Below are 19,922 nucleotides of genomic sequence, written 5' to 3'. Positions count from 1 at the left end.
GGGATTAATATTATTTATTAATCACGAAGTACTACTTGACATTGACGATAACCCTACTACATACTCCCTCCGTCCCAAAAAAAAAGGCAAACCCGCGGTTTGCGTGCCAACGTTTGACTGTCCGTCTTATATGAAATTTTTTTATAATTAGTATTTTCATTGTTGTTAGATGATAAAACATGATGAATACTTTATGCGTGACTTATCTTTTTAATTTTTTTCATAATTTTTTTAAATAAGACGGACGGTCAAACATTGGACATGGAAACCAGGGTTTGTCTTTTTTTTTTGGGACAGAGGGAGTAGTACAATATTATACTTATCGATCTTGAACTAGTGAATGTGTACAAAGAAAGTGGCACCCACCCTAGCTTTGAAGGGGAAGAAGAGAAGGAAAAAAGAAGACGTTTGCCATGAATACCCGTGCCTAGTCCTCTCGGGCCAAGAGGCAACCGTTGCTCGAAAAGCCTGTCAGTGGCTGGCACTGCAGTGCACCGGTGCAAACAACAATTCAAAGCTTTGGTTGCTTGGTTGATGCCATCTACTGTACTACTCTTCTCCACTTAATCTCATCAATGGCAGCAGCACACGAGAATGGCAACTATTACAGAACAGTGTTATTGTAGCAGCAACAGAAATTCGTATTGCGTAGAAATAGCAAAAGGGGTTGGTTGTTTCTGCACATTCAAGGCACAGATTATTCTGGTACTGACACAGCTGGGGACAGACAAAATAGAAGTACTACCATAACAATCCAGTTCCAGCTTAGCAAATTTCTATGCCATGATAGATGTCAATTTTCAGGCATGGAAATTGGCAGGAAGCATTTTCATGCTGCAATCTTAGATTACCAATACAGTAACAGTGTAACACCCCTATTAACCGCACTCTGTTCTGATGCCCAACAGTGTTAAAAGATGGTCTTAAACTCTTAGTACATATTAGCAACAGTAATGAGGCACAAGTTTCACAACTTTGTGGCCTTCAGATGCTCTTTCAGTGAGAGCACATCTCTGGCCAGTAATCAACCATTTTCATTCCATCATTTTCCATCCCAACACTTCCAAACAAAAATGATATCACGGAGACTTAACATAAGAATCATGTGTGCATGTGGCATTCATTTGATCACGCATCATCTGGAAAATATCACAACTCCAATTTGAAGGTGCAGGAGAAAGAAAACGATTAAATGACAGAAAACTAGAATATAAAAGCTCAAGGGCTTGGATAAATTGCATTAAGGTTCAACCGTAGCAGTATAATGGATTCCAAGGTTGCAGCCACGTGGTCGAGCAGCGATACAATTTAAGCAAAAAGTAGGATAACTTGATCTGTTCAACTAGCCGCAGTAAACCTAGCCTAGATTAATTTGTTGCTGTTACTTCACGAATCCAAGTTCAGTGTAGCATCTGCTTTAGCCTCAATGTCATTCTTGCTCCTGACCAGGCATCTCTTCTTTGTTTCCTCATCCAGGTAGCCCAAGTCTTCGGCGACTGCAATATGCGCATATAGCAACTCCTCGAGTTCATCAACAGGAGCATCCTTCTTACCTTTGCCACCTTTGATATGCTGGAACTCTTCCTTCCCGTGGCTTTTGACGGTGAAATGCTCGTGGATTCTCATCGCCTCCTGAAATCCAGATATCGTTGGAAGAAACTTCACTAGGAACACGCTCTGATTGGCTGGTCTGCCATGGCTAATCTTTGCCTTGTCACATGCAACCCCAATTTCTGGATACAGAAGAAAATATCAACTTAAGGGACACTAAGAATAACGCATGAGGGCATTTTCAAAACTCAACATTATATTTTGTGCCAGAAACTGCAGATATACAACACCAAGCATTCCTCTTATCCAAAAGTACTAACAGATTATATCTAGAAGGGAAAAGCAGTTACATGATTTCACACTGTATCAGCTGATCTTATAAAAAATTCTAACAGATTATAGCCATAAATGAAGATGCATACTAGTTCAAGGAAGCGTGCGACCAAAAAAATGGTTTGTTCGAGCTAGATAGCCACGATCCTTAGGTTGAATATCTCCAGGGACAAACAAATAAAAGGGGGACTGATAGAATGTAAATTATATTGGGACTAAATGAATTACTAACCTGTCAGCACACCTTCAATTTCTTCTTTCGACACAATCTTTGCATCGGTAGCCTTTGCCTTGGTTGCAATGGAGCTGTTATGTATTATGACAACTGGTGGCCACAACATGAGATCATCCTTCATGGCATTTACTTCCTCATCTGGCATGGAATGATAGGTTTTGGTAGTGTCAGGAGCAACATGCCAATTCCATCCCATCATAACACAGAGTGCCTTGTGAAACCCCAAATGTTTTGTCTTCAAACCCATTTTGCATGTATCATAAGCATGTGATATCAAGGCATCGATGTCCGGAAACTTCCTTGGGACACTGTTATGCGAAAGAAGTGAACAAAAAAGAAAACAAATAAACAAAGCAGTTCTTCAGGTTAGACATCCAATGTAAATGTTCAATGAAATCAGAATTCTACGACACAAGAAATATGGTATCCATTATGCTTTTGAGTGCAGTATAATGTATGACAAATTGTAATGAATTCAGAAGGGTTTATGCAGAACATGGCTGTGGCTTCTGTGCAGCAGACGAAAACATAGTGGAAAAGAAAAGAGTATATAAGAAATAGCAATGCAAATATTCCAAATATTTAGTATCCCTAAACAAAATAAATGGTTAGGAACAGCAAAAACATCAGCCAAACAAATTGTTGCAACTAAGATGGTAAAGGTGGAAAACTATACAGAATTGAAGATACTTTACCTTCAGCTATCTCAAGAAATGAAATGCAGTACTGTTGATTCATGCACCCAGCAAAAACAAACTGTTGCTTCATGCAATAAATTTTAATAGAAGTCTAAAGCTTAAAATAAACCAAAAAAGGATGACACATAACAAACTCCAAGAAAGCAAAGATCAACGATATCTGATTTGAACAAGAAAAATAAACCAAGTGTTTAAGGTTTGTTGTATGCTTAGCAACCAGAAGAGTAATAAAACAAAGTTGAAACAAAGCTAAAAGTTAAAAAAAATAAACATTAAGTCACTTAACTGGCAAAAACTTCTGTAGTAATTGGTACTTCAATAAAAAGTAATATTCAATATAGAGATTCCAATTTAATTAGGACTAGGAAGATGTCAAGGCATAAATAATGGCAATTTCTGATACCTACCAAAGGCTACAGATATGAAATGAAATCCCAATCCATATGAAGCTTATCAGCGCTATACTAATGCTCATATTGTAAACAGTAGGAATTGACTAATGCAAATGCAAAAGTGAATTTTCAAGCATAAATTACTCACCAGGATGGAAAGAGCAAAATAGAAGATAACAAAATATGCAGCATGTACTGTGTACCCGAAATACCCAACATCAAATGCAGCAATTGGTTCAACCTACAGTCTCTACTCTCTAGCCAGAATATAAAAAAGTGACATGCTGTAATACTGCAAGAGCCGATGCTATTGGTTTGTGTCTTAGTTCGCAAACTAACACATGTTATCCATCAGCCTTAACGACTTGGCAAGCGTTGAATGCCCTTGAAAAAAGACATAACAATTCTGCCTGATTAAGGAAACACAAGTTTTTGTGCCTTCCATGTGTTTGATTATGGTAATCCAAAGAATCATAACAGCAATTTGGTTTGTATGCTCCTGACCTCAACAGGATACAAACTTGGCTGCCCCAGACCCAGATACTAGCAACCAAAAGCAACAATCAGTCAACAGAACCATATTTCACTTGTACACTCTTCATGTCATCTTGTCCTGATAAATCCTTGCAATGCATTAGTCCACAGAATGTACATCACTATTGGCTGTGGCATTAGGGAAGATTGTCAAATGGTCAACTCATATAACAGACCATTGCTGCACTGATCAAAATCTTTGGCATCTATCTCTCAGTGCCTGAAGCTGATAAAAAATGCCAACATGCGGTAGTTTATTGCCTGACTCTTGATTGAACCATGAACAGACAATCTTGGCAGTAACTCTACATGAAATTTCCTCAAAATCATCCCGCCACATACTACCCTATCGTCCGATTTCACCCTAACAGTACCATATACAAGAAATAACTTGACCTATAATTAAACTAGAAGGTTAACTTCTATGCGCTGTGTGGAGGGCACCTAAAGTTTCTCGTAGAACCATGTGGAAGTCAAGTACCATAAAATTCATAATATGATTTAGCTATTGTAACCTAAACTACAAGATCGAGGGCCAGGTATGATAAACATGACTAGGCAACATCTAGGTCCAAGGTACGATAAAGTTATAGAGTTTTCAAGGAGTCCTCCATTCCAGTCATAGGAGGAACTGTTTAGGTGGTAGAATGTTAGCACAGATGAAGAAATACAAACCTGCCACATACACAGCAAGACAAAGATCCTTTTGCTGCCTCACGATATCTCTTCTGCACGGTCGGGCTCTCATTTAATAGCTTTGTGTACTTAAGAAAGGCCTGGTGAACTTGCTTAGTGAATTCTTCTGAGCCTTCAGGAGGATCTTTCTGCATAGAAATGTCCTCGTCCTCTGGGGCATCCTCATGGCTCATTTCAGGGTCATCATGATTAACTTCTGTCAGCTTGAAACGTTTATTTGGCCTAACAAATCCATCTCCCCCTTGTGTAGATCCAACATGGAATTGAGGAAGAGCAGATCTTAATCTCTTTTTTGCACTTTTTCCTCTTCCTCTTCCATGCATGGGAAATCCCCCAAATTGTGAGTGGCCAGTGGGTCTGGACAGCCTCTGAGATATAGGCTTGTTTTGTGAATGCCCATAGGTTATTGAGTTCGATTGATGATTGTTTTCCTGATCTTCATCAGCCCACCCATCATTGTTGTCATCTCGCAAAGTAATCCTTGAGAAAACATTACGATTGTTTGGTAAATCATATCTTGCATCATATTTGTCTTGGTCATCAACCATATCATAAGGCTCTGCCATTCTCTGAGGTGATAGGTCATATGAATCCACATCATCATCATAATACTCCCGTCCTAGAGGGCTATCATCAGTTTGGTAGTGTTCTGTCACATGATCACGATACATAGCCTTCCGGGGTCTTCCTCTAGAAACCACAGGAGAAACTTCTTGGTCACTAAACTCATGGGTATCATCAAATGAAGAATACCCATGTTGAACTGGGTGTCTTCCAAGTTTAATACGCTCAGATTCAGGAGAACGTGAGTAGCGCACATCAGAATTCCTTGTCCTGCGATGACGTGTTAGTGCATCTCCACGGTAAGAGTGCTGCACATCACGCTCCATCCCATCATGCATGCCTTGGAAGGTATCCTCATCTTCTGCCATCCTAAGTGGCAGCCTCACTTGGTGGTCAATCCTTTCATCCTTGCGGCCAGTCAAAGATGATGAGCCAAACATGCGCCTGACACTAGGACTTGAAACCTGTGGGCCATTTCCATGTAAGTTCTCTGGTGGAAGATATGCATTTACCGGATCCCTTCTTACATATTCCATGGACGCATCTCTTGGAGAATGATTCGAGTGTTTCTGTCTTGTAATGTCCAACAATATCTTGCCATCACGACCACTGCCATGCTCTAATGGACTTCCTGAGAATCTGTGAGCATGGCCACTTACATGTCCCAGGGTGTCATGAGAAAGCCTGCCAAGTTCCTCCATGGCGTATCCATTGGTTGGCTCATAACTAGTTCCATCATGCAGTCTGTAAGGCCGCTCCTTGGCAAGCAAAGATGAGGAAGAACCAGCATATGCAGATGGCGCAAGGTCAGCACCAAGTACACCCTTGCTAGGGTAAAGCCTATCCATTTCTCCATCCCTTTCCAGATGCAGGCTTCTACCAGCATAGAGCCTGTCGATCTCTCTTTCTCTACTCCTCTCAACATACGGGTCATCCAAACGGTCACGGTACTGAAACTCGCCACCGCCGTCAAGCAGCGACCTGCTACTTCCCGTGCCAAAGTTCTCGCCGGCCTTCATCGCGGATCCCCCTGTCAGGAATCCAGTCTCTGCAGGTGGCACTAAGGTGTACAGCGGTGGCGACGCCACTCGCACTGGTGGAGGTGGCGGCCGTGGTGGCAGCGGCGGCGACCTCCTGTCCAGATACAGCGAGCTGGTCCTTCCCATCTCCGTCGAACAAACCCGGAGTGTCATGCCGGGTTCCCCGAAGAACTCACCGTCCTTCCTCGCAGGACGCAGGGATGACGGGTGGTCAGGGAGCATGTAGTCTGGCGGCCCGTCATACCTCCCGCGATCATCGCCGCGATACGGCGGCGGCGACCTCCCGCGGGGCGGGTCGCGGTCCCGGTCGTCGTCGCCTCGGCCCCTCGGGCGTCCCGCCGCGTGGCGGTCACGGTCACGGTCGCGGTGCGGCGACGGGGTGCGGCGCGGGTGGTAGTCCGGGATGCGGCGGCGGTCACGATACGGCGACGGGGTGCGGCGGATGCGGTGGTCGCGGCCCGGCGACGGGGTGCGGCGGGGGCGGTAGTCGTGGGGGCGGCGGTCGCCGTGCCTAACCCTATCGTCACGGGGGCCGTCCCTGCCCCTGTCATCACGCGGCCGCGCGTCCCGGCGGGCGTGGCCTCCCCTACCTCCACGACCACCTCCTCCTCCTCCTCCTCCTCCTCCTCCTCCGCCGCCGCCGCCGCCTCCCCGCCGCATGACGGAGACGCGCGGCGACACAGGGATGGGTGTGGCTGGGTCAGATCTGGGCCCACCCCGCGCTGCTCCGACGCGGGATGCGGGATGGCGGTGGTTTCGATTCGACGGCGACGGCGGCGGCGTCGGCGGCGGCGGCGGCGAGGGGAGTGGGGGGAGAGGGTGCATGGGGTTCGGCGGCGGCGGTTGGGATGGCAATTTAGGGTGCAGTGGTGGGCCCTCAAGGGCTTTGGGCTTTGGCTGGGCCTACTTTGCTGTTTATGCACAGACTTTTTACGAATTACAGCCCTATAATAAGAAAGCAAGGGATTATTTTATCCTTTTTAACGGCCGTTAAAAAACGCGAATATAAAAGAATGGCCTAATATCAAAAATTAGAAGAGGTGAGTCTTCGAACTCAGATTTTCTAGTCCACTACCTTGTGGAGCTAGCCGGAAGATTCTTGAGTGTTTCTCATTTGACAACCGTTCAATTTGGTTATAAATATTGATGTCTACAGTGATAGTATTTGATAAAAAAAATTGAAAACTTTAAAATCAATAACTTCTCAAGTAGTACTCAGTTGTATGTTATTTTAACCATTTCATACTATAATACGCTTTGACTTTATAAAAAAGTTAACAACATTTATAACGTCAGATTAGTTTCACTAAATTCAACATTGAAAATATTTTAATAGTACGTTTATTTTATGTTGATAGTGTTACTATGTTTTTAAATTGAAAATTTTAAAGCATCTTATCATATGAAACAGATGAATACCAAATTTCCATGAAGTTTGATGTTACTATTTGAATTTCGAGTAACAAAAATTTGAGTTGACACGATGTGAGCTTAATTTAAATGGTTAGATTCTTTATGCACACATGCTCGTTTTTGTATCTTGTTAGTATTCATTCAGTGGTAATACTATCGGCGTTGTCATACGAATCATCTGATCGTTGCTTTTAGTTGTAGTAGTGCTAACGGGTTAACTCGTACTCCGTATGCAGTAACTTGTGTAGCAACAATTCCCCTGAATATTGTTCCAGATTTCTAATAACCCTACAACATTCAGAAACGAAGCCACGACCATTTCAACATTTGTTCCTTATTACTGCAACAAATGCAGAGTGGCATCATCACAAGCCATGCACCCGCAAATCAAAAATAAATTAAGGATTCGTCATCACAAGTCAATGGATCAGCTTCAGTATCATCAAGAACACCACATTTTCCCCACATCGATCACATCCATTATCATCACACTTCTTTCGCTCAAAAATCATCAGGGAGTTGAAAAGAAGCATCTGCAGTGTGCATACATCGATCAGCACTGTAAACTCTCAAATCAGTTGATCAGAATGTCATATTACTGCCGGCCCAGTCTTTCGGAGGTGCTCATAGGGGTAGGGTGTGCGTGTGTGCGTTCATAGGGGTGAGTGTGCGCACGTTTGTACTATGTTTCTCAAAAAAAAAAAAGAATGTCATATTACTGATGCACTTAACCTGATATTTACAGTGCATCAGTAATCCTGAGTCTCTTCTGATGCATTTAACCTGACGTACTCCCTCCGTCCCAAAATATAACAACGTTTAGCCCTTAGGATTTATCCCAAAATATAACAACTTATCAACCAACATTCTCTTCTCAACCAATTACAACCCCCCACCATTCATTTTTCTCACCTACATTCACTACTCATCCAATCACAATTTTCCATCATTCACTTCTACCTACTTTTTTTAAGTAATCGTGTCAAACTCTAAAACTTATTATATTTTGGAACGAAAGGAGTATATACTTTCTTAATAACCGTATCCAACCCTAAAACTTCTTATATTATAGGACAGATGGATATGCGGATCCGTATGCTAGAGGGTGGTACGGTAGAGGATTTGTTTCCTGTTGGCAGAAGATAAGCCAAGGTCACAACATCATTGATATACAGCAGACTGATATGGAGGTCACAATTGCTGATGGATGAAAAGACATGTGTATGCTGTGATCATATTGTTCCAGATTGCAATGTTGACGATTGATATACAACAAAGGGATATACATAGCTCGACAATCAATCAACAAAGGAATTCGCACATTCAGATGTAGTAAGGCCTTCTCATGCAACTTTGATGTAATGGAATATATTGCCATTTCATTACCTAATTATGAATCTGAGTGAACAACAAATAGAAACAAAACTCGTGTGACTGGCAATATACAGCAGTAAATAATCCTTGAGTTTGAATATTCGCCATGCAAATCCATGATGCAATTCCAGATGTCAAAATTTAGAAGGGAAAAAGAAGTGCCTCATCATCGGGGGCAAATAAAGCATCTAGATCTTGCCAGCTAACAGAACCAAAGCAAGTATACAACTTACAGAAAAAGTATTCCACGTTAAGCCGCAGCAAACACATACTATGAACAAAATCCCTCTTGCAACAACCTTCAGAAAAAAAGCACAGTTGTCACTTAGGGGCATAGGCTAGCTAGCCTGAAAACTTGACGAACTCAAGGCGCAGTCGCGCAGACAGCAGAAGTAACAGCCATGGGCTAATCAAGTACTCACAGTTCCACCCAACTTTCCAGCTTGTCATCGGCCAAGATGACGGGGCACGGTACCATAGAAGTATGAGGGTGCTAAAAGGGCTTCAGAAACTCTCACTCGTTCCATTAGGATTCTCCACTTGAGGTGCTAAACCAGGGCTTCACAGAACTCACAAAGGTAAACATCTCAAGATGGTGCTGTCGACAAACTTATCACCAGGTTGGTCGTCTGACTAGTAAGTTTCTAGGAAAAAAAATATGTACATATCACCAGCTGACCACCATACGATCAAGGTTGGGACAAAGGTCGGGACAGGATGAGGAGTAGCACCTCCAGAACTTGCTCCCTGCTGGTGATGCCGTAGGGGGAGACGTGCTTGATTTCGTTGGGGTCAAGTGGAGTAGCATCACGCTCACATCTTCTGCAGTGGAGTGCGAAACGGGACAGGGTGGACCAGTTCTTGATCCATGTCCAGAGTGTCTCGTCCAGTGGTGTGGTGTCCTCGGTTGACATGGCCTCAGAAATGAACTCCAGAACTGGCCTTATCCGTGCCGCCTCACAGAAAAGGATTATCAACTGTGTCAACGCCTTCCTTTGTCTCTTCATCATTGCACTCCTCAAGTCCACCTCCGCATCATAATTGAGCAGCACAAAGTAAGAGTGGCGTAAACTCTGTCTCCCCACTGAAAAGTAAGGCCTGAAAAGAAGAAACTTATAAGAACTTTGCATGTAAGAATCCTTAGGTAGTAACTTTTTCATTAAAATAAGAAGAATTTTATTATAAACCTTTCATTATCCTTAATCAAATTCATATACGAGGAGCTTAATTGGATTGGTATGCCTGGCACCCTCTGCTCTGTGCCAGGCACATTTGGCAGCTCTTGGTCGTTAAAATGCATCCAGGTTCCATCTCCTCTGCGAAATCCAACCAGATATCCATTCGATTCATCTATCAGCAGTGAAACGGTAGGCCTGTCCTGATGAACGAGGTTGATGCGACGCCATTGTTTGTTCAGTGAAGTGATCGCTACTCCATGAAAAGTATTCTGCCCAGCACGTTCTTGATCCCGTTCTCGAATGGAATTAAGCGCCGTCGTGTATCCTCCCTGAGTTGGATCAGTAACATCGATATCTATGTGATGAAGGCCCTGCAATATCATGAATGATTGTCATTAGCTATTCCACATATTTAAATAACTCAAAGTAATAAGATGCAAAGACAATAATAGCATGACGGCAAAAGATTGTTTTTCAGGTATAAAAGCAAAAGTATGTTTTTCACAAACCAAGTTGCCATCAGATCATCAAACCAGAATACTTCAAGTTAATTAAAACATGCATTCCATACTACCGAAAATGCCTACCAATAAGGACAATTAAGCTGGAAGTTGAAACATTATATGGAAATTCATAAACTTGACCTAGTATATATGTCCTGAACAGCATTAGACAAAGTCACATAAGAGAAAGAAGCAACCCATACCAGATTAAACAAGACCTAGGATGTGTGCTTTCCTGTCACCAATTTAGTTCAATTTGCAGAACAAAAAAAACACAGCTGCTCAAGCAGGTTTGATTTATAATCAAAACAAAATATCCACACATCACATATTGCCAATTTGCTACTAATGTGTATACACAGCTTTACTTGCAATATAGTTCCCAACTGACAAACAAAAACCTCATAATACTTCTGCAAAACACAAGTCTAAAGCACATTTCTAGGTGAACTTATATATATATATATATATATATATATATAGACATCCAAAAATGCCAATCTATCATCCGCACACTGTCACTGACTTCAATGATCACACCAGTAGCATCTCTGCATTTTCATAAAGTGTATTCCATGCCATCCTATGCTCCCACTTGTCTGTCCTATCTAGTAAAGGCATACACAATGGTTTGTCAATAGTGGTCTCTTAGCGTTGCTAATTAGGAATACTTGTTGACATGGAAGAAATAGAAAGAGGAGAGACAAAACATCGTTGTTATGCATAACAACGACTCTTAATCACTAAAATATAGAAATATAGTTACATAAGGGTAAAAAAATGGAAAGAATATTAACAAAAGGAATATTTTTTGAGTTAATGATTGAGTCTTTGTCGTCCCAACTATTGTAAAGACACGGTCTCTAAATAATCTTTTATTGTTTAAGAGATCATACTCGTCTCTACCATTGAACATGCCCTAATGGTGATTGCGCTTGCGGAGGAGGCACCGACTCTCTAGGACGCAACCAGAGACAAGCAGCGACATCGTGAAGGCGCCCTGAAGTAGCTATACACTAGTACAAAATACTAATACAAAATATTCATATTTGGTTATGTGGCCTGCTCGTGCTTCATTTGAGCAGTCTTGAGCTAGATCCTGCTGAAATGTCTATTTTTCTTTACTCAAATAATGCAAAACAAGTCCAAGAAATAACAGCAAGACTTCTTGACAAAGAGAAATGGTATCACCTATGCTATATGGGTACCAGCTAGTACGTACATTGTTAATCTTAAACACAGGTTGCAAGATATTTATATTTCCTATAATTAATTGGTATGTTTTACTATACATTCTCGAAAATTGTACCAGAGAGGCATTTTTGCAAATGTTCTCCTAACATAATTTACAATTAATGGAAATTATAAAGTGCACAAATGGATGGATTTATGTATCCACAACAAATATATATTCAAGCTGGGATCTCAAAGAAACAAAGCCTAGTTAAGATTAATAAAAACTGGAAATTCATTTTTATTAAAAATAGATGTAAATAATTTTTGTATACAATACGTTAGATCTATAGTAATAAGAATTGAGTAGTGTATTCTTAGATGGTCTCATGCATGTATAGCACTGTCCATAACAATATAACATTGCTCTATGCAAGTTCAGAGAATTATCACATATATTTGGAATATAACATAAGTGACCCTTTGATAACCTAAAGAATCATGACTGAAGCTATCGACAAATCCTATATAAATATGCAAAAAGGATAAATACACAATAAGTATATTGTATTGAAATGAGTACTCAAAGCACCAAAACAAGAGGATTTCTCACATCATACATAGAAATATCTTTGGTTCATGTACCAAGTTGTATGGAATAAAATCTGAAGAACTTCTAATATAAAAATTAGGTTGGAAAATGCAATATGCACTCAAGTTCATAAGTATAGTAGGTCACTGACAAACACAAGTAATAGACAGCAGACTTGACAATGTGTACCTATGTGCCAAGCAGCCATATCAAAAAGTTGTGCTAAATACAACTGGATAAAATTGTGTTCAATAATGTACACAGACCCAAATGGTAACCAAGCTTTTTAAATATGTAAGTTCCAAACATCTTGATACATTTTATTTGGTTTATTTGCAAAGGTTTTTGCATTCATAAACAGAAACAGTGAATATTGTGGTATAAAAATCAATATCATTAATAGTGATAGTAACTGATAATCACTTTGTTAGAAAGTATGGAAACGGCCAGCTACTATACTTGAAAAATGGAAGTAGCAAAAATGGAAGCTTCTCTTTTCAAATGTGTACTCGTATAACACTATAAAGAGCCAAAAAGAATTTGTCTAGTTTTTCATTTACCTCTCACTATTGAACATGGCACATACACCTATCTATTCAACTTTCCACTTAAATGACAAAAAATGCCCCTATGTGGGGGCATGTTTTCTTTTTCTTGTTTGAAAGAACAATTTATGAGTTCTAACTGCCTTTACTAACAAAGTTTCATATGAGTTTCACATAGGGCAAAATGGGAAATGCCTCTTGGTTAACCATGTCGTGATATATTACTAAATTAAAGAAGCCATCAAAGTGATATTGGCCTTGAAATTTCCTTTCATAATATTATAACCTATCAGTTTTTTTAATATTTAGCAAAATAAATTAGCGTCGAAAATCGCATCTTAAAGCCATATGATGTCCAAAACACAATTTATTGTGACCAAAGGGAGTATATACTTAAATATGTACAACCTCATCTCACACATCAGTATCATAGAATATTATAATAGACGCATTTGGTGCATGAGGCGGCCTAGCGACAACCAATCCACAAGCAACAATATTATTTGCAAAAGAAAACAAGAACTTGCAGACAACACATGCAAGTTAAAATTAGGGCTTGTCTATTTTGTTACCACTTTTAACTATATCAAAATACGAAAAAGACAAAAAGCTATTCATATCATTATCATTGTTATACTACCAAAAATTTTGGTAACATTAAAATATGTCAAAATTTGGTAGTGTTGATAGTGACAATGAAGGGGCCCCGACAATGAACAAAGCATTTAAATACAGTGAATGATATTATCCTCTCTTAAAAACTCTATCTCCTAAACGTGTTTAGGTCGTCCAACCAACTTGCCGCTATTATATATGTCCAATAAATCCACTAGCCATGTAGTCAGGTGAGTGATTTTTGGGATCTGTCATGCCAATAGGTAGAATATGGACGAATCTGATCTCACAACAATTTATAGACTGCTAGTACCAGACAAATTAGTCATATATAACTAATTATCCGCAACGAATGCATCCACAAAACTTCCCTTTCTAAAGCGTAGCTTTCGTGCCGCCCGATCGCAGCAACAGTATTCAATACCCCACCAATCATAAGTGGATCTAAAAGCGCACACACACCAAAAACAAAAAAAAAAAATCTGCCGTATCCACCTGGGGCCTCGCGGTTCTAATTATACCAAACTTAACTAACCTAATCACCGCCTCAACCGCATTGATTTCGTACCCTAACCGCAGTAATTTCGGCGCGTGTCGTCCGGATGCTTGCCCAACTAGCCTGATCTGGTCCCGTCCCGACACAATTGACCGCTTGTACTCTTAACTCCTCGCTCGCCTCACGAAGAATCAAATGCCGTTGAATGATTGGGGAGGAAGAGGTTGAGGAGGAGGAGGAGGAGGAGGGGTGGGGTGGGGTAGCGATCGCACCGCGAGGGGATCCACCGCCAGTGCCATCGCTGTCCTCCTCGTCGGTAGCGAGTGGTAGTAGCTAGCACGAAGACCTCGGTCGCGTCGCGTGCCAAGAGGACACAAGGGCACCAGGTGTCGACTCGCTGGGATGGTTGGGGAAGAAAGGATGGGGGAATGGCGGCGCGGCGCTGTGGGGGTCGGGGTTAGGGGTTTGGTAGGGTTCGCTTTCGATTTTGATTTTTCACTTTCTCTCTTTTCTTTTCCTCTACTTTTTCACCGCGTAAGAGGGGCTCTTCACACACGTTCTTTTTATAATGGAATAAACATCCCGGCCTTTACTCAAAATAACTACAGCCAATTATTACATAGTAGCACTCAAGAACAAAGTGTAAATTTAAATGAATAGAACACACCATAGAGAATAACAAAGAATTCAGCCTAACATAAAGAGATCACAATTATTGAAGTCTATTTGTAAATCTCCAATCATAATTGGCAAAAAGTTGCATAACCGTAGTCTCCAACTTTCGACATGAAACTCTTCATCTTCATCACACCTTTGTAGTTGTGCCCAAAATCGAAGCCAATGAGTTGCCCTAAAAATGACCTGCATATAGGAAAATGATGGTGATTTATCAAAAACCATATCGTTCCTACTTAGCCATATTGCCCAACAAATGGCAGAAGCTCCAAAGTATCAGTTTGCTTTTTTTCTTATCAATTCCCAAAAGCCACTCATTAAAAATATGAGATATAGTAACTGGAAGATTAAAACCAAAAGAGAACTGAACTGCTCTCTATATGAACTTTGCAAAATGACAATTTATAAAGAGATGTTGAATAGACTCATTCTTCAAACAAAAAGAACACCTCAAGCTGCCATTCGAGTTACGCCTTGACAAATTATCCTTAGTTAACACATCCCCTTTAAGCAAGTATCACATGAAAATTTTAATCTTAAGTGGCTATTCACACATGTAAGTGTATATTACTCCCTCCGTCCCATAATAGGTGATGTTTTTGACTTTTTATTTGCAACGTTTGACCATTCGTTTTATTTGAAAAATTAGTGCAAATATAAAAAAAGATAAGTCATATGTAAAGTACTTTTGATAATAAAGCAAATGATAAATAAAATAAATAATAATTTTAAAATTTTTTGAATAAGACGAATGATCAAACATTGACAAACAAAAACTCAAAAAGACAAGTAATATGGGACGGAGGTAGTATTAATCAGCGAGCTAGCTGTATGTTTCAACAATAAACAGTAATATTTCATTTATTGTGCTGCCGTTCAACCAAGAACAAAATCAATAAGACCGGGCCGACAGGATGTACACTTTGCGTCGCATTAACTGCGCTAATTCATTACTAGAAATATGTACAATATTTTAATTCTAGATTCTATTAAGAAAAAATAAAACTTAGGGCACCGTAAAAAACTATATTACCTGGTTCATTATTGTGAGGTTGGCAATAAAGCAGATAGTAGGACATGTTTGATTAGCAATTAAATTTGCCATGTCTATCCTTAGATAAGCCACAATTTTGATAGGCAGTATTTGATTCTTATCACAACTCTATTTTGTCTAACTAGTCATTTGGCCCACATGTTATACACTTTTGTTACTGTCTAAGCTTTAGTTTGTCATTTTGTTCCACAAAAGCGTGACAAGACTAAACTTAGCCACCTTAGTTAAGAATGTGTGGCAACATTAGTTACCAACCAAATATGTCGTATGGCCTCGTCGTATGGCCAGATGCTTTGGCTGAGGCGCGTAATATCATCTAGCCATAGACCGGATATTAAAAACTAAACAAATACTTAAAATATTAAAAACTAAACAAATACTTAAAAACTCTCTTCCCTTAATTCTCCATTCCTCCGCGGACGTTCATCTTCCCTCCAATATCTATCTGTCTTTTTTTCTATTGTATCATGGCCCCCATCTTACTACCCGCTACTTGTTACATCTTGTTACCTACTACTTTTGTACCAAAATAAACCAATCTAATAAAAGATGAGACATATTCTAATATTATAAATTTTACCAAAAAAATTCTAGAAAAATATGCATGTATTTTCAGTAGTATTACACTGCTATGTAAAGTCTTAACCTCAATGCATTATTTTAACCATAACAAAAAGATAAAAATTTTAACAGTTTTAAGAGTATAAGTATGATAGATTTTGTCTTCTTTTCTTCCTATTATAATGAATTTGAAGATGATACGTATTTTTATAATTTTCTTGATGACATTTATTAGTTCATGGGCATATTACGTAAAAATGACTTGTATACATATCTTACGGATGCACCCGTATCAAGGTCGCATAAGAGCAAGTAGGGATGGCAATGGGTCGGGTCGGGCACGAGCAGAGTGAATCCATGCCTGACCCAAGACCCACGTGCCCACGCCCGACCCATGCCCGCAAAGCCAATCGGGCAAAACCCCATGCCCGTGCCCGTGCCCATGCCCGCCGACGGATATCCACTGGGTCATGCGCAGTGACGAAGACTGGGTCAGGTGAGCGGCGGCGGTTGACGAAGATTGTGGTCATGCGCAATGGAGACGACGAAGTCGCTATTGCCTACCATGGTGACCGCCGCTCCCGTTTGTTCCCTTGTTGTTGCCACCACCTGCAGGCGCCGCTGTCGCCGCTTGTCCCCCTACCGCCACACTGCACGCGCCGTCGCCGCCGCACCCTCCTGCACGCGCGCAGCCGCCGCTTGTTCCACTGCCGCCGCCCGCCCACCTGCACACGCACCGCGGCCTCTTGTTCCCCTGCCGCAGCCCCTGCCTGCACGTGCGCCGCCGCCGCCGTTCCCCTGCCGCCGCCCCGCCTGCGCGCCGCCGCTCCCCCACCTGCACGCACAGCACCGCCGCCGTTCCCTTGCCGCCGCCGCTGCCTGCACGCGCCGCCGCTTTGGATTATGGAGAGGAGAGAGGCATCCGGGAAAGATGGGGTGGGGAAATGAGGAATTAGGTTAGGTTTCATTGAGTGAGTATATATATGTCTCAGTTAATGGGCTAAATGGGCTAAGAAGAAGGCCATGGGAATTAAGAGATGGGCCAAATATAGCTAATATGTATATGTATCGGGTCGGGCATGGGTTATCCACGGGTAAAAAATAAAACCCGGCTGCTACCCACTATATGTTCGGGTATCGGGCGGACATGCCCACGGATAAAATATTACACCCATACCCATGCCCATCGGGTCGGGTATCTGCGGGTACCCGACCCGTAGGTAAAACTGCTATCCCTAAGAGCAAGTATAATAAGAGGTTGTAAGTCGGCTAAATGCTAAGGTGGAGGAGAGGAGAGAAGAGAGAGAGGAGAAGCGGGCTATAAACTTACAGCTGGCTTGGACACAAGAACCATGAAATTATGTGAGAGAGACACTGTATTAATTGTAAATAGCTAACTATTATACGTGTGGGCTAAGAGAAGTCTGCAGAGAACCTTATAGCCAACAAATCGTCTGTATTATTAGCCTTACTCTAAGCGAGACATACGTGAGACATGAATAGGTGACAGGACATCCAACTCTTTTTATTGAAAATTGTGCACATGACCCGGTAGGATGATGGGGGTACTTAGGACATGACAGGACATCCAAGCCTTTTATAGAAGGAACCATTGCACATACGGAAAGCTAACTATCAATTTAACCCTAAATTATTAACTTCGCTTATTTAACCCTCTTTTTAAAGAATGAACATGTTGTTTGGCTATATTCTAACTAGTGTTACAAATATATTTTAAAAAATACATTTAGAAAATGATAAAGACCTAAATACCCCTGGAGAGAAATACACGCACCATATCTTATCCTCGTCCCTCTCGTCTTGGAGCCTTGGACCCACATGCCCTAGGGATTGCAGACTCGGTCGGCAGAGGCGGAGGCAAGGACGGTCTGATGGGAGCTAAGGCCCTTCACAGTGCTCCATGTTGGAGCGTTTCTTCATCCCACCACGTAGACTGTGTGATGCCATGGAGGAGAGAGGGTGTGGTCCCTCACACCTCCACAAAGCTTTTCGTTCCTCAACGAAGAGGCGAGGAAAAGGCACAGACAAAGCGCACAAAGCCGTTTGCCATGCCTAGTCTCTCGCCACATACAACCACTGCACATGAGCTCGACAACGGAGGCCTCCATGACCATCGGATGAGCTCGACGACGGTTGCAGCGGGGAGCTCGTCGACTCGATTTGCGCCGCTGACATCAATCTCCGCCCCCGCCGCCTCAAGCCAGGCGACTGTGGCCTCCCACTCCACACTGCCGCCGAGGAGCTCGCCGACCCAATTTACACCGCCAAGATCCACCTCTGCCCACGTCGCTCAGCACCACACCAGATCCGGCGACACCGTCAAGCTTCGCATCCGTCCACTCTAGAAGCCTTAGAGGAGAGAGGCGTCGAGGATGGCGTCGATCTGGTCGCTCGATTCACACGGTTTGTCACGGAGCTCGTGGCCGTGGAAGGGGAGAGAGGACGTTGTCGCCGTCGCTGCTCCGCTCAACGCCGAGCTCGTAGCTGGGTCAGGGAAGATGGGAGAGGTAGAACGGCGTTCGGAAGTGGAGAGGCGCCAACGGGGAGAGGGGAGAGGCCGCCGGCAGCGGGAGTTCATCGTAGAGGTGGGGGAGTGGGGGGACACCGGAGGCGAGTTCGTCGCCGGTGAACTTGCCGAGGTGGGGGTGTGTGGGGGGATAGGAGGGGTTGTGGGGGTGGATCCGGTGGTGGGTTTGGGGTGGGATTTATATTCTTCTCTCAATTTTAGGGGTGGTTAGTGTAAAATTTGGACTTCTTTGTAAATCAAAAAAAAATATGTGGATGAAATTGAAAGGGGCAAGGGCTGAAATGAAAAATTAAAGTTATTCATGAGGCCCTTTGCACTGCGGGAATATCAAAATTAGGACCCGTGTATTTAGCCTATGTGGTATCTTGTGGTTTCTTGTTTGAGTGACTTGCACTGTAAGTGCCCTAAGCGCAGGCGTGGAGGAAACCCAGCACACAGCTCGCCGGCGCATGGACGCGCTCGTGGATAGGGCCAGGAGGGCGCGTAGCGCGGGCAGAGGGAGGCGCGTGACTCCCCCAACGACCACGCCAGGCCATAGGGTTTTTTGAAAAAAACCCAAGCCATAGGCCTTACTCAGCGCCGATGTGCTAGCGGAGGGAGCCTGAGCCCTGCTGGATTCTGTTTTTTTTTCGATAACAAAGTTTATTGATCATTATAAGCACAGTCAATGAACTACACTAGATATACATTCTCCATAACTGGAGATGATTCCAAAGCTACCTTATGTTTGATAGCACAAATGAGATATTCTTTGACTGGCTATTGGAACAACATTAGTTGAAGTATTCTCTCTAGCCTTTTTTGCAAGAAAGTCTGTTGTTTTGTTTATTTGTCTTCAAACCCACTTGGCAGGAATACAAGGCTGGGTTGCTACACTCTCACGGCTTTGATGCTCATGTCCACAGAAGAGTACAACATGTAATCAATGGAACACCTAGCTATGTCATTTATATCCTTTGTTTCAAACTACAACATTCTATATTCGTGTTGCTTGTCATATGAACTACCTTATTTGTAGTCATGGACATTATATTGTGAACTCTATTGTTTCAGTTTTGTGTGGACTTCATAATGCTTTGAAATGTGAGGTTGTTGAATTATTATGCTATGAAATGTTGAATTGCTTCGAAGTCCATAATATAGAAAAGGTTA

At 42.1% G+C, this 19,922-nt stretch overlaps 1 protein-coding gene across 1 annotated transcript; it reads right to left on the bottom strand.

The window, feature by feature from the left end:
• Window positions 1–1,204: 1,204 nt before the first annotated feature.
• Window positions 1,205–6,871, bottom strand: LOC4351640 (uncharacterized). Its single transcript, XM_015764692.3, has 3 exons — window positions 4,419–6,871; window positions 2,117–2,427; window positions 1,205–1,733 (listed from the first exon to the last, which is right to left on the bottom strand). Exons 1-3 carry the CDS (start codon window positions 6,866–6,868, stop codon window positions 1,387–1,389), a joined length of 3,108 nt encoding a protein of 1,035 aa, XP_015620178.1. The 5' UTR covers window positions 6,869–6,871; the 3' UTR covers window positions 1,205–1,386.
• Between the last annotated feature and the right edge of the window lie 13,051 nt (window positions 6,872–19,922).

This window comes from Oryza sativa, chromosome 12 (assembly GCF_034140825.1).
Source record: "Oryza sativa Japonica Group chromosome 12, ASM3414082v1".
In the NCBI taxonomy this organism is placed as follows: domain Eukaryota; kingdom Viridiplantae; phylum Streptophyta; class Magnoliopsida; order Poales; family Poaceae; genus Oryza; species Oryza sativa.
This window is presented reverse-complemented; position numbering and strand designations above follow the sequence as displayed.

Bases quoted from the DNA above. Each gene is read 5' to 3' on its own strand.
- LOC4351640 (XM_015764692.3), bottom strand. From the start codon at position 6,868: ATGCACCCTCTCCCCCCACTCCCCTCGCCGCCGCCGCCGCCGACGCCG. The intron at 2,428-4,418 runs GTTTGTATTTCT...TTCGCATAACAG, and splicing joins TCTTGCTGTGTATGTGGCAG to TGTCCCAAGGAAGTTTCCGG. The intron at 1,734-2,116 runs GTTAGTAATTCA...TTCTGTATCCAG, and splicing joins AATTGAAGGTGTGCTGACAG to AAATTGGGGTTGCATGTGAC.